Source organism: Manis javanica, chromosome 8 (genome assembly GCF_040802235.1).
Source record: "Manis javanica isolate MJ-LG chromosome 8, MJ_LKY, whole genome shotgun sequence".
Classification (NCBI taxonomy): domain Eukaryota; kingdom Metazoa; phylum Chordata; class Mammalia; order Pholidota; family Manidae; genus Manis; species Manis javanica.
Genome location: NC_133163.1, coordinates 48,245,629 through 48,258,653, shown reverse-complemented (window position 1 = coordinate 48,258,653; position 13,025 = coordinate 48,245,629). Strand labels below are relative to the sequence as shown.

The window sequence follows — 13,025 nt, the reverse complement described above, 5'->3', positions numbered from 1 at the left end:
AATTTATTATCTTCATTAATTATTACAGAATTTTAGAAAAAATATTAGGAAAAAAAGGCAAGAACACCAACCAAAATATTAACCCTTTTAGATTTCATCATGAATATTCATTTCTACCTGGTGGGAGAAGAGAAAAAGGTATGAACAAGATTCATAACCACTGGGGGTATGAAAGAGCTGATCTGAATTGTTTCCTCAGTGGTGGTCGGGTCTTCTACTCTCTCTACGGCTATGGCCCTCGGGAAGGGGGCTGGTTAAAGTCCATGTCAGGAAGACTGAGTATAAAATGTAGAGGCAATCTTCACCAGAACGGAAGAGGAAGTAAATCGAAGCCTTTCCATTGACTAAAGGAATACAGGAAGGGAAAGGAAAGGTAGGGTCCTTGGAAGTCAGCTCCTAGGTCCTTGACCCCTCTCCCTCTGCCTTGGGCTTTATCTCGAGGACAGGGCAGGGGAGACAGGAACTGACTGTTTGGTGAAGGGGAGGCTGTAGGAGAGTCCTGGTCATATCCAACATGGCCCCTCACCCTTTTAACGTGTACATTTCAGTAATTTTTAGCATATTCACAAGGTTATGCAACCATCACCCCTATCTAATTCTGTATCTGCAGCTTTTCTTAGCACAGCCATGGCAGAAAAGAGCAGATAATAAATCCAAAGGACCGGATCGATGTTTCTGTGTATTTAATTAGGTGCTTCCAGTGTTCACTTGTATTCAGTATCCCAAATTCTGTGTGCATCCCAAAAGCTGGTTCTTCCGAAGAAGGCAAGGTTTAGATAGCCTCAGTTACGTATGATGTATTATGTTAGATCTAAGGTTCCTAATGTGCCAGGCTTGATGGAAATGGCTGCAACATAACATTTGAAGAATAGATGCAGGTGTTATAAGGTAGTGTGATCTGCGAATGTTTTTGTTTAGTTACTACAGTTCCCTTGATTCATAATCAGGAATTCTGATTCAATAGGAAGCCCTCTTTTCTTATCAGAGAGTCGAATAGATGGGCAAAAGATTAATGCACATATTAGAGGCAAAGAAAAAGGATCTCATTTCCAGAAAATAAGATGATTTCTTGCAAATTCCTTCATCACCCCTATGAAGAAATGCCAGGAATCAGAAGTTCCATTAACCTTAGTACCATGAGAAGAGTAAAAAATGGCTAGAGTGTTCCATTAAGTAGCAAACACAAGAGAAAGAAGTGAAAAGTGAGAAGAGAGAAGGGACCAGTGGAGGAAGAAGACAAACGTATGAGATAAGGGGTGAGGAAAGCAACACACGGAAACTGCTCCCAAATGGCTGAAGTTCTACCCTGAGATTAGGACCCACATCATATACTTTTAGGTGATGTTTTAATAAAAAAACAATGTTGATTTGAAAAGGCTTATGGCAATTAAGGGATATAGATATTGTAATTATTTAAACAATTATTTTAAAACAATTGTATTGTTTAGCCAATCAAAGAAATGCTGAAGGAACCAAGTTTGAAAAAGGGGCACCTCAGTCTACAGTGCAAGTTTGTGGCTTTGTTAGGAAGAGGTTTGTGAAAGTGAGTCTCCAGTGTTTGAAGGCAGACCCCAACAACATCTAAACTATAAGTTTTTCATACTAAGACTCAGGAGTTAAGTTCCAACAGGAGAGAGTGTCACTGCTCCCAAGGAAGTGAGGTGACGAGCAGGTGCTTTCTGGAGCTCTGGGGGGACTTTGCGATTACACTTTGTTGAAGGAGTATTGTCTGACAAAGGTGAACTCTCATCCCAAATAGGCAAAAACTAAGAATTCTGAGGAGACAGATGGTGTTCTCTCATAAAAATCATTTATTGGCAGATCAGAAATATCAATTTTTTTCTAGTACAGTAGCCATATGCATCTAGAATTTCAATTCCTGTAAACTACATGTTACACATCACTAGAACTCTAATCAGCAGGATGAATTTAATAAAGAACAAAAGTAACTATGAGTCTACAGCGGCCCAGCCATCGAGTCTCATTGGAGAGTAAATCAACTATCAAACTAGTGTTGCCCTGCAACAGTTTTTCTATAGCCAGGAAAAACCAGGAGGGACATTAACAGAATAGCACCCATTCATTAAATTAGGTATAGTTAACTAGAAAAGCACTGTAACTGATAGAAATAAATCTAAATAAAGTAAGCACAAAAGTAAATAATTAGCTATTTACATATATTTCTTTTTGCCAAAACTGTAATTTGTTAGTTTTCCCATCCTACCTTTTCCCTTTTATTGGTTATTCTTGTTTTTTTTCATGGTGATTTTCTTGATTCCCTGGTGAATAATTAGACAACGAATCAGAACTTCTTTTCAGGTCCTACACTTTCCAAAATGTCATGTCAGGCTAAGAATCTGAAGAGAAACTTGTATTGGTCTATTTTTCTATTGAAGTAATAAGCATCAGTCATAGCAGTTACATATGACTGCATTTCCTCCCAGACATTATTGGAACTACTCTAAACAGTTAGGTTTGAATGGCAGCAGAGTGGATGGATTTTTCATTTGTAACAGGCACAGACAGCGAACATGGAAAGAGGCCTGTTTATCCTGAGAACGTGAATGCCATGGACTGATTAAGTTCCCCATCACTGAGACTGGGCTCTCCTTCCTCTGGTCACTATTATTTCCACATTAATTTTTAAGGCTTAGCATTATTGCAGCATTAATAAATAAGCATGTGGACATCCTTTCTACCAAAGAAGAGCTCTGTGATGAATGGCAGCAGGTACCATTATTAGAATGGCATGCTTGGAAGGCGTTGAGTCGGTATGCCTCTGGTGCTATGAGCTAGAATGTGTGGGTTTTTAGCATCATTTTAGAGGATCTGAAAGGTCTTTCCACTGAACCTCTTTGTCCCATGTTTATTTCCTCTCTAGTACTTATAACAACTTGTAATTGTTTTATTTTTGGCTTGTTCTCCTGCAGGAATATAAGCTCCAGGAGGGCAGAGACCACACCTGTACATTCACTACTGTGTCTCCAGTGTCGAGAACAGTGCCTGATCCATAGTAGATTCTCAGTTAAAAACTTGTATTAAGTAAATGAGCCAAATCACTAAGTCCCCTGGTCTTCCTATGTCTACAGACTTTCCAGTTTCATTCTGTGATCGGGTTCCGTGCCTGTCCTAATGACCCAGGTAACCTAATGATCCTACCCTGTTATGAACTTTTGCACAGCCATGTAGCTGATGGATAGTAAAACTTCTCAGTGCTGTATTTACTCTGCCCATCTCCCAAAGTTTGGCTATGCAGAGCTAATGCTGCCCAAGGGGTAATAGGGCAAGAGTAAATTCTAGGAGGTAAATTTTCATCTCCAAATTCCACTGATTCTTCCCTACATCTCCCTACAACCTCTTTGACAGAAAGCTCAAGAAAAAAATTATCAGGACAATTTTGTTTTGACAGTGCCAGGTCAGTAAGTCACCAATACCATGATCAGAAAAGAAAAAAAATGTAACTCATCTACATAAAAAATTAAGTTAAATAAAATCAAAATCTGGGTGTGGAAACAAAGGGACATGGTGGGCTATGTAGGTCCTTGGTTGGTTACAGTTGCTGAAATGGAAGCGAACGCAGACATTATAGCAGTAGAGGTGGAAGGGATGGGGTGGGGCCGTGGGTGTGAAGAGTGGAGGACCAGCTTTTGTCTCCTTCTTCTTCCTGTCCTTCCAGCCCTCTGGCATCCCGCCGCGTGCTGGTTGGGCTCCTTGCTGTCGCTCTCTCAGGCAGAGGTAAGAACAGGCAGCTGGTGCCTCCATAGCACATCCTTTATTAGGCTACTGATGCCCTGCTGGAGTAGAAGTCAGGGACTGGGAGCCCGGTGTGAAGCGTGACCTGCGGGGCAAGACTGTGAGTCCTGGAAGTACTGCAGGAACCCCCCTGCCCCTCCTCCCTAGGACACAGTGGGTTTGTTCCTAATTTAAAAGGGGATCTGTTTACTTTTCATTATTATCTAGTCTAGAAGACATTAAACTGAACTGTAGTAGAATTCTGCCTCAGCCACCATGGTGGGCTCCCAAATCCTGAAGACACTTGACAATATGGTTCTCATCTACCTGCCTCTTTTAAGGATTCTGGGGAGATTGGGTCCTTTATGACTTAAGACACAGGCATTGATCTGCAGGTAGCAAGCCTGCTGGCCACAGTGGTCACTGCCAAATCCATGGGTAGAGAACAGTTGAGCAGACACCCTTTCCCTTATTAGTTGCCCACTAGGTATTCCAATTAGGATAAACCTTTCACTTTGGGGATGCACAGATGACCACGAGGCATGAAGAGACATGGGCACATGTTATTTCGCTGATTTCTGTTCAGACTTAACCTCAATGCACAGTTACACAGACAAGGCTAGACCATTTCACCCAGTACTGTTATCTCCCTCCTGCCTGTCCCTTTCTTCCCCAGTCCAAGGGTCTTTAACTGAAGACACTTAGAACATACTGGAAAACCCTGAAGAACATCCAGTACAATATTTTTGGGAAGGAAAACAGCTGAAAATATGGAAAACTTTGAGGTTTTTCTGACTCACTTCTAGGGCAATTTATGGTTTTCCTTCTTCCAGTGTAGAGGCTGAGTTCTGACGGATTAGATTTCAGCCTCCCAGAAAACCCCATCCAGTTGCAGGAAGAGAGAAGGGCAGAGGCCACACTGGGTTGCAGTCGCATTTTACTGTCCATATGGATAAACAACAATGGATTCTTTTTTATTGCTCCCACGGTGGTAGTTCTGAATAGAGCAGACCCACCTGCAGTGTTCAGTTTCTCAAGCCCTGTGTATCCGTAGGCAGCTATTTGCTGAATGAGCTTCACAGCAGATAATCTGAGCTCCAGATCAAGAGGGAAGTGGGAACTCAAGTCCTGCAGAGGCTGGCAGGACGCCCCCCTCCCTGCGTGGCTCGGATCCTCCCTGACATTCCCTCTCCGTCACTTGCCCCAGCCCATGGCCTCTTGACCCTTCCTTGCCCACGTGAGGCCCCACGCCTCAGCACCTTTGCCCTGCCTGTTCCCTCTGTGTGGAAAGCTCCACACAGCTCCTCCCCTTGTCCCCTTCAAGGCTCAGCTTACCCGTGACTGCAGGAAGGCCTACCTGCACTGACCCCGTTTAAGACAGCAACTGCCCTGCCAAACACTCTTGACCGCCTTCGACCCTTGATCTTTCCTCCGTTGCACTTACTGTCCCCTAACAGCCTATATAATTAACATAATAATTGTGCTTATAATTTATTCTCTGTCTCCTATAACGGGAATGTGAGCGCCATTGAGGGCAAGAGTTTTACGTGTTTCGTTTTCACAGATAAACAGCAATACTTAAAATGGTGCTTTTCATATTATAGACACTCAATAGATACTTGCTAAATGAATGAATTAGAAGAACCTGTTGTTTCCTACTTACAATAAATCATAAGCAACTAAGAGGAAGGCAGGGAGCGTGTTTGCGGTGCCCACAGCTCCTCACAGCCAAGTCAGAGCGCAGAGAGGGTGCGCCAGCCTTCTGGGAAGGCGCTAATGCTTTCGTCTGCCCCCTCACTGGGTGGGGCTCTGCACAGTCATTTCATTTGTTTCCAGCCAGCTGGTTCAAGAGTTTCATTTTCACTGGAGATGAAACTAGGGCTCAGAGGGACAATCAGTAACAAACCATGAGCAGAATTCCAGTTTCCCGCTTGCAGTTAACCGGATTGTATCCAAGTACAGGGAAGGGGCTGATGCTAATTTGGAATCAGAATCATCTCAGTTGCCAACTTGAACCCCTTTCCCTTCTCTTTCCTCTGTGTATAGGACTGGGCCTTAGGCTGTTGGTTTCCCTCCCTCAGGCACCGATATAAACGTCCACGGCAGCTTTTGAGGCAGAGCCGCAGAAGCCACCGCTTCCCAGACCCCCGGGCCGCGCTTACCTGCACATTCCTGTTGAGGCTGACTGCCGGGAAAAACAGGCCCTCCACGTTCTCAAACGCAATGGGACCCTGCTGCTCATCGTTGATAAAAAATGTCAAGGTCTTTCTATTTAGGTCCAGGAGGACCCCGATCGTAGCCCCCTTTGTGATTCCTCCCTCAGTTCTGTGGGAGAAGAAAACAACTGGGTTTCACTTGCCTGTCATCATTCTAGAAGCTGCCCTTTTTTTGTATGGTTAAAGCAGTATTTCTCAACCCGTTGAAAAGTGTGATGCCCCCCCTGTAATTTTTCCCCTTAATTGTCCCATCTCATATAAAAATTTAATACCACAGATATACTGTATTTCTGTTCATTTACTGTATGTACATCTGTGCTTTGTATGTAAAAAGAGTAAGACTTTTTGTTTGCCCCCCAAACCAACTTTCACTCCCTTGGGTTGGAGGTGGTATTGGCCCTGTTGAGAATATATGGGTGCGGCCAGCTGCGTGCTGTTGCTGTGAGTGAATTCATACAGGGTCTCTACCACTGAGCCACAGTGCTAAAAAACAACACATTAAAGATGAAGAAAAAAGTTAGCCTTTGAGCTATCAGAGCCCTGCCTAGAGCTATGTTACATGCCTTGCACGGTGTGAATTAAACATCCGTAAATCCTAGATTATTTAATTTGAAAGTCAAAATGAAGATGCACTTCAGCTGAATCTGAAACATGTGTGAAAAATTGGATTTGGGGCTGTATGCTACTCATTAAATAGAAAAACCCATTCCAGAAAGATGGTAATTTTTGGTATATTGAGTTTGAATTAAGAAGTTGGAGGCTCTCTATAAAGTAACAACACTGAAGAAGAGGATTCTATCCTGTAAAGTGAAGTAATTATACTGTAGGAGATGGAGTGATTTTAAAGAACCTGCACTCAAATTGTGTGTTGTGCTTCAAAAGTCACTAAGCATTGATGATCAGATTGTCATTTCCTCCTTCTTTGAAGTTCCAGCAATGCTGAGCTTCATCATCTCAGCAGAGCACAGAAACTTAAGCGTGTTGTTCTTTTCCCCTGGCATGCAGAATACAGACTGTACAATCATTAAAAGAAAGGTTTATAAATTGAGTATTATTAATTCACAGCTTCAACAATGATAGCACAAGTGACATGCAGTTTGCATGCAAGCAGGCATGTTCAGCTTTAAGAATGTGTTTCTCTGCATAGTGTGACAGTTCTGTTATTATTCACTCCTTCACTCCAAAATAAAGAAGCTATAAGGGAAAAGTTAGCATGGAAAGTTATATTTTGGTGGTAGAGGAAAACCTGAGGAGATTACTGTGTTCTTTTCCCCTGCAAACTGGGTGCTCTGTGTCCATACAATAAATAATAAGAAAGTTCTTCAAATACAAAGCTATCTAAACTGGCATCCAGAAAATTTAGTTTAATGAATGGCTTCTATTCTGAGCAGTGATATTGATAATAATTATAGTCATAAGAAGAACAATGATTTCTGTTTTCAGGTGCCTCTCATGTGAGGCATTTCTGCATATCTCACTTAATCTTGAGAATACTCCTTCATGGAAAAATATTATCCTAATTTGGTGGATTTGGAAACAGAGGTTCATAAAAACTAAATAACTTGTCCAAAACTGCTTTTCTGGTGAGAGTCCTGGAATGTTTTCCTATAGTGGACAGTTTCCTATCATGGATAGTTTCCAGCCATGTGAAGAATACAGCAGTCAAAGGCCTAGGAAAGTGCTCAATGACATTTAATAATAAAGTAAGCAAATCGCCATGATGCACTCAGCTAAGAGGAGTAGAACTCCTGTGCTACTTAATGAAGGCTGTCTGCCTGCCCTCCTCAGTGTTGTCCACTGAATGGGTCTTTGGATTTGGGCTCTCATTCCTGACCAGTAGCCAACGTGAAGAAGGCTCGGTTTGGAGGTTGCAGGGTACCTGTTGGTGTGCGAGTTGTTGTGCATGAACCAGCTCCGGTTATTGTCCACATACATTGCCCACGCTTTGTCGTCCTTCCCTAACATTATGTCCTTCATCACGTCCATGTGAGCCACGCCGAAGGCAGGGTCGGGGTGGTTGTCGTAGCGGTCCACAGTCAGCTCCCAGTAGTGGACGCCCTTGGAAAAGCCGGTTTTCCCCAGCACCACCCGGTCATCATAGCTGCTGCAGGTCACAGTCAGGTTGTCATTGGAGAAGATGATGTCAGAGTGCGCTGAGCCAGGGTCGAAAGCAAACCAGGCCACTGGGAACGACAGAGAGGGATGGAGTTACTAAACAGGATGGGGTGAGCTCTGCACCGTCACACACTCCTGGGCGGGAGAAGAGCATAGTGTCCCATTTTCATGCTGCCATGCAGGAAGGAAAGGGGGTGTCCAGGGCCAGAAGGGGCTGTGAGTGAGCAGAGAGGGGGCGCGTCCTGGGAGGTGGTACTCTCTATGTCCGGAAGCAGATGGAGGACACACGACCGGTTCAGCCGGGGTTACCTGACTTGGACTGCACTCCCAACCACGTGATCCAGGAGTGAAGTGGCATCAATTTTGGAAGGTGTAAGTCCCCTCACCCAGTGACTGACAGAACAGTATGCCAGAGACATAAAGGGAGAGGGATGCACTAAGATGCCAGTGTAACCCTGAGGTAGGGAGGCTAGGATCTAGAGCCCTAGATGGAGGAGGGATAAAACACTGAGTGAAATGAGGAAATATCCCCTCTGCAGAAGTGCTAAGATCTAGTTGTTTTGAAAATGTCTTCAGTGCTAGTGAGTTTGAAAGCTGGGAAGCTACCAGCAACATAGACTAGTTTCCATGAGTGATTGTGACTTGGATGTAAGACAGGTCCTTAAAAATACAGTTTGCCTGTTACTCTTAACACTAACATGTAAAATATTTTGCTGGAGTGGTAGGCATTTTGGACATTAAGCACAGATAGAATGACATCTTTGCATACATTGGAATGCCACGAGTTCTAAATGCCACCTCCCAATAACATGCTCCAGAGAGATGCCATTGCTGAATTAGTGAGCCTCTGAGCCACCTCACATGCACTTTGGCCTTTGCTATTTGTAATAGAATAAGGTTATTCCATACCTGCCAACAGCTTTTTAATGTCAACTGTTGTCATTCCAAGTGAAAGGCATGGGAGAGAGAAATAGGAAGCAAAATTGATATTGATAAAAAAAACATGTATACTTTGATAGACTAATACCAAAAAAGGGCTCAATTTAAAATAGTAAGAACACTATGGGAGTTGGTCTAATTTGTACCTTTACCCACATTTAGTGCTCATAAAGAGTGCTTTGCACTAATGTATAAGAAAAAACAGGGCCAATGTAATTTTCTTTGAGGTATAGAATTTTAAAATACAGGTATCTTTTCCATTTTTCTGAGTATTTGAGAAACTGTTATAATGGAATTTGAATGACAATTAGACAATTTTATTGACATAAAATAAGCTGCTGCTGTTTATTTGGTGAAGAAATTGAGCATGTAAGTCACATAAGTAAAAGGTAACAATTACAATAGGTATACTTGCCTAATTGAGAGTAAGGTGCAGACTGTGTCTCAAAATTGCATCCTATAAAGAGATACTACACATCAAAGCTATGAAACAACAACCAAGCTGACAGAAATTCTTTGTATACACTTAAAAAGCACCAGCTGAAAAGACTCACCAGAGGCCTGATTCATGAAAAACCAAAGCCCTTTCCATCTTAATTTTCTTATCTGGGTAAAAATAGCTCCTCTGCTCTTTCAAAATGTAAAGAACATCTTTTTTTTCAGCTAATAAATCCTCCTCCAATTGATCCTAAACTATACAGTTTATATCTTCATCATCGTCTAAATTCGGTCTCTTCCACTAAAGTTTTCATATTAAGAAGGGTTCCTATTTAAAAATGAGAAAGAAAATCACCCCAGTGGCATGGAGAAATTGGGTCTTGATAAAACCCCATTCTGTATCACTATTCCATGTACTTCTACAATTATACCAAAAAACCTTTGCTATGACTTGGGCCCAAGTTAAATGATAACTGAACATGTAACATAATCTAGTTATTAAATACACCAGATAGTTTTTAATAATGACATGAATTAAATGTAGTAAAAACAAAAATGACCTCATTTTCTTGGATTGTTGCACTACACCAATTCTTATTACCTAAGGGAGGGGAGGAGTATGGCAGGAACAGAAGCACTCTCCAAGAGATATCAGAATCACCTGTGGGGCTTTTGCAGCCACCCCCACTTCCTTAAGCTTTGGGTATCCCCACCTGCCCCTTGGGAAGCCACAGCTGGGCTGGAGGAAGCAGTCTGGTCTTAAAATGTTCAAAGGTGTGTGAACTAAAGTCAAGCATTGTCAGGGACTGATGTGGAAAATTTGCTTTGGCTGGGTGCTAGGGTATCCTCTACAAAGGGTCATTTAATTGTTTTTCCAACTCAGTAAGGCCTTGATATGCTAATTTCTAGAACAATGGAAGGGTAATACACTGGATTAAAAGAATTTGTAGAAGAATTAAGAAGCAATTTACTATAAAGAAAGGGCTAATGATTGAGTTAAAAGCAAAATTGAGAGATTATGACCTTACTTGGCCTACTTTGTTTTACTCTAGGATGAATTCACACACTAAGAATCATTTTCTCCCAACTGATTTTTATGTTTAGTTTCTATCACATCTCTTATCATTTCAATTCCTACTGACAATTTAGAGCTTTAGTACAGAACACAATGAGGTTTAAAGCTGAATCCCATATCCAGCTTTGAAAGTAGATTTGTAGAATGTGAATAGGGCTTTTAAAATTTTTACATGCATTATGCCTTGTGCAAGTCTTTTCCAAAACAAGTTTTCTGAAATCTTGTTATACTACTTTAAACATACTATCATACATTTAAGAGTCAACATACAACTAGGATGGTGCTATTAAACACAGCCATCAAATACCCACAGACCCACATCATTTTATTCGAGACAATATACATTACAAAGACCATAACAGTATTTCAGTACATTAGACAGAAGTGAAAAGAGTTTCATAACAAAGCATGTTTGAAAGCCAGTAGTGCACAGAAACACAATAAAAAACATAAAAGCACAAAGAAAAATATCATTTTAAAGACAGCTTGAAGTCCCTGCATCCTTTTTGCACTGTCATGCTGGGGCCTTCTTCATTCCGGAATGTGGGATGAGCAAAAGGAATAAAAGAAAAAACAAAGGAAACCGTTGGAGATGTGAAATGTGCATCACGTGTGCCCATGATTACATATAGTTCTGAAGAGATCAAATGGGTCTGCATCTTAGATACGTTAAGATTCTTTGCTAGACACAGTACACTGCTCAGTAACGCATGTCTAGCTTCCCTGAAATCAGCCTAAAGCCTTGTCACAATCTGCTTGGCTGCGGGAAACTTCGGGGATGCAGTTTTTCCAAGACTCGGCTCTTTGGGCCTTAGGCCAGTTAAGGGTTTCTAATACAGGTAGTTATGGTCCTTCCACCCCTGTGCTAGAAAAAGAATTAGCTGTGGGCCCAACTGTCCTACCAGTGAGCACAGGCTTTTGCAGAAAATTCTTTCACTTTCTGTTCTCTGCTTCACCTGCTTTATGATGCGTTCTGCTGTTGGCATGTTTTTACTTTTATTTAATTTTTTCAGTAAAGATCTCTTGAGTCTATGTTTAATCAGATCACTCCAGGCTGGATGCACCAATCCAGTCTCCCAGACACAGCTGGTTTTCTGGATACAGCAGGGTGGCAACCCTCCAAATTAAGGCCACAGGCACCCCCTCAGCCAGCACCCACGTCGTGCTATGCCGCGGCATGTGATGACAGGGCAGGTTATTATCCACAGTGGTATCAGCTTGTGCAAAAAGAACAACTTCACTTATCGCTTTCCAGTGCCATCACACACTGCCCACAGCAGGTGGTTGGTCCTCCCACCGCACAAACAAGGACACCACAAAGCTCCATCATCCAGACGCTCCTCATACCAGAAGCAGGCCACAGACGTAGAGACTAGCTCATCACCCTCTCCATGCACATGAATGGCAAGAACAAAACAAGTATTTCAGAGATGCCATCAAGGCACAGAGATCAAGGGGAAAGGTCAGACTTGCTCAGCTCACCGGGTGCATGGAGAGACTGTAAAGAGGAATGCAAGCTCAGCTGGTGGGGTGAGGATCGAAAATCAAAGTAGGATCTCCCGGGAAAGCTGGGTTGTAGATTAAGGGTGGAGGAGAAAGGACTCATTCTACGGAGCGGCAATCTTTCCGAAGGCACTGGAAAAGGGAGTGTCTGTTCTTCTGAATCTGTGTCTAAATGTAAGATCAATGCAAACTAGAGATCAGAAATCTGCTACCTGCCGGTGCACGGTTACTAATGCATTTGCACAAAGCGTCACCCATCCTATAGGTGTCACAAGGCTCAAAGTGGCTTGGGAGGGAATTCTCAGCAGGTCGGGACCCAAGACTAGAGGACATCTCCAATATCACAATTATTTTTATTTCCCCCAATGTTTTGTGGAAGAAAAAGAAAGTGTTTTGGAAGCTTTCCTTTTAATTAAATATTTTTAGAGTTGAATTAAGAAATTGTAGAGGTAGATTTTATCCACTCATGACTGAGAGGTGATTAATCCTTTACCCCCTTCAGCTACCTCAGAAATTACTACCTATACAATGGCCTCTTAAAGGGTTTTTATTTAGGAGAATATGATTTTTACCAACTCTTCACTGTTCCATATTTTTCTTTTTCTCTCTTAATATAGTTTTTCCATTTCTAAATGGACAAGATGATTTTTCTTATCCAGCACACAAGGTTTGCTCTTTGAATAGGAGAGGAAGGTAGGGCTGAACAAGAAATCAGGGAAGGAGCCTTACCTTTGTTTCTGAATTAAGACCAGACCCTAGGAATGCCACTTGAACATATCTGGTTCTCTACTAATAAACAGACTGTGGGCAGTGTTGAGGTGCATTGGTGCCAAAATATCTTTATTTTCAGATAGTCAGGTCTGGCATGAAGATCACTATTAGACCAGAGTTAAGGATTTACTAATTACTCGATTCTGATTTTAGAAGGGCATGTGAGGTAGTTTCTCTAAATTACTAAAATCACCCTTTTTTCTTTTGTTAAACAATAGCTGGTTCTATGCAGTAGG

General features: G+C 42.1%; 1 protein-coding gene across 9 annotated transcripts in view; it reads right to left on the bottom strand.

The window, feature by feature from the left end:
* Positions 1-1,799: 1,799 nt before the first annotated feature.
* Positions 1,800-13,025, bottom strand: part of TRIM9 (tripartite motif containing 9) — a 116,544-nt gene continuing 105,318 nt past the window's right edge. For 2 of the 9 annotated variants that reach the window (XM_017668975.3, XM_017668969.3), the window contains exons 8-13: positions 11,998-12,186; positions 9,418-9,459; positions 8,973-8,996; positions 7,828-8,131; positions 5,895-6,057; positions 1,800-3,838 (exon numbers count right to left, since the gene is read on the bottom strand). In XM_017668975.3, coding sequence (XP_017524464.2) covers positions 3,776-3,838; positions 5,895-6,057; positions 7,828-8,131; positions 8,973-8,996; positions 9,418-9,459; positions 11,998-12,186 — 785 coding nt within the window. In that variant the 3' untranslated portion in view covers positions 1,800-3,775. The remainder of the gene's footprint in view (positions 3,839-5,894; positions 6,058-7,827; positions 8,132-8,972; positions 8,997-9,417; positions 9,460-11,997; positions 12,187-13,025) is intronic. The other 7 variants (XM_017669018.3, XM_017669012.3, XM_017668983.3 and 4 more) reach the window with 6 other exon arrangements.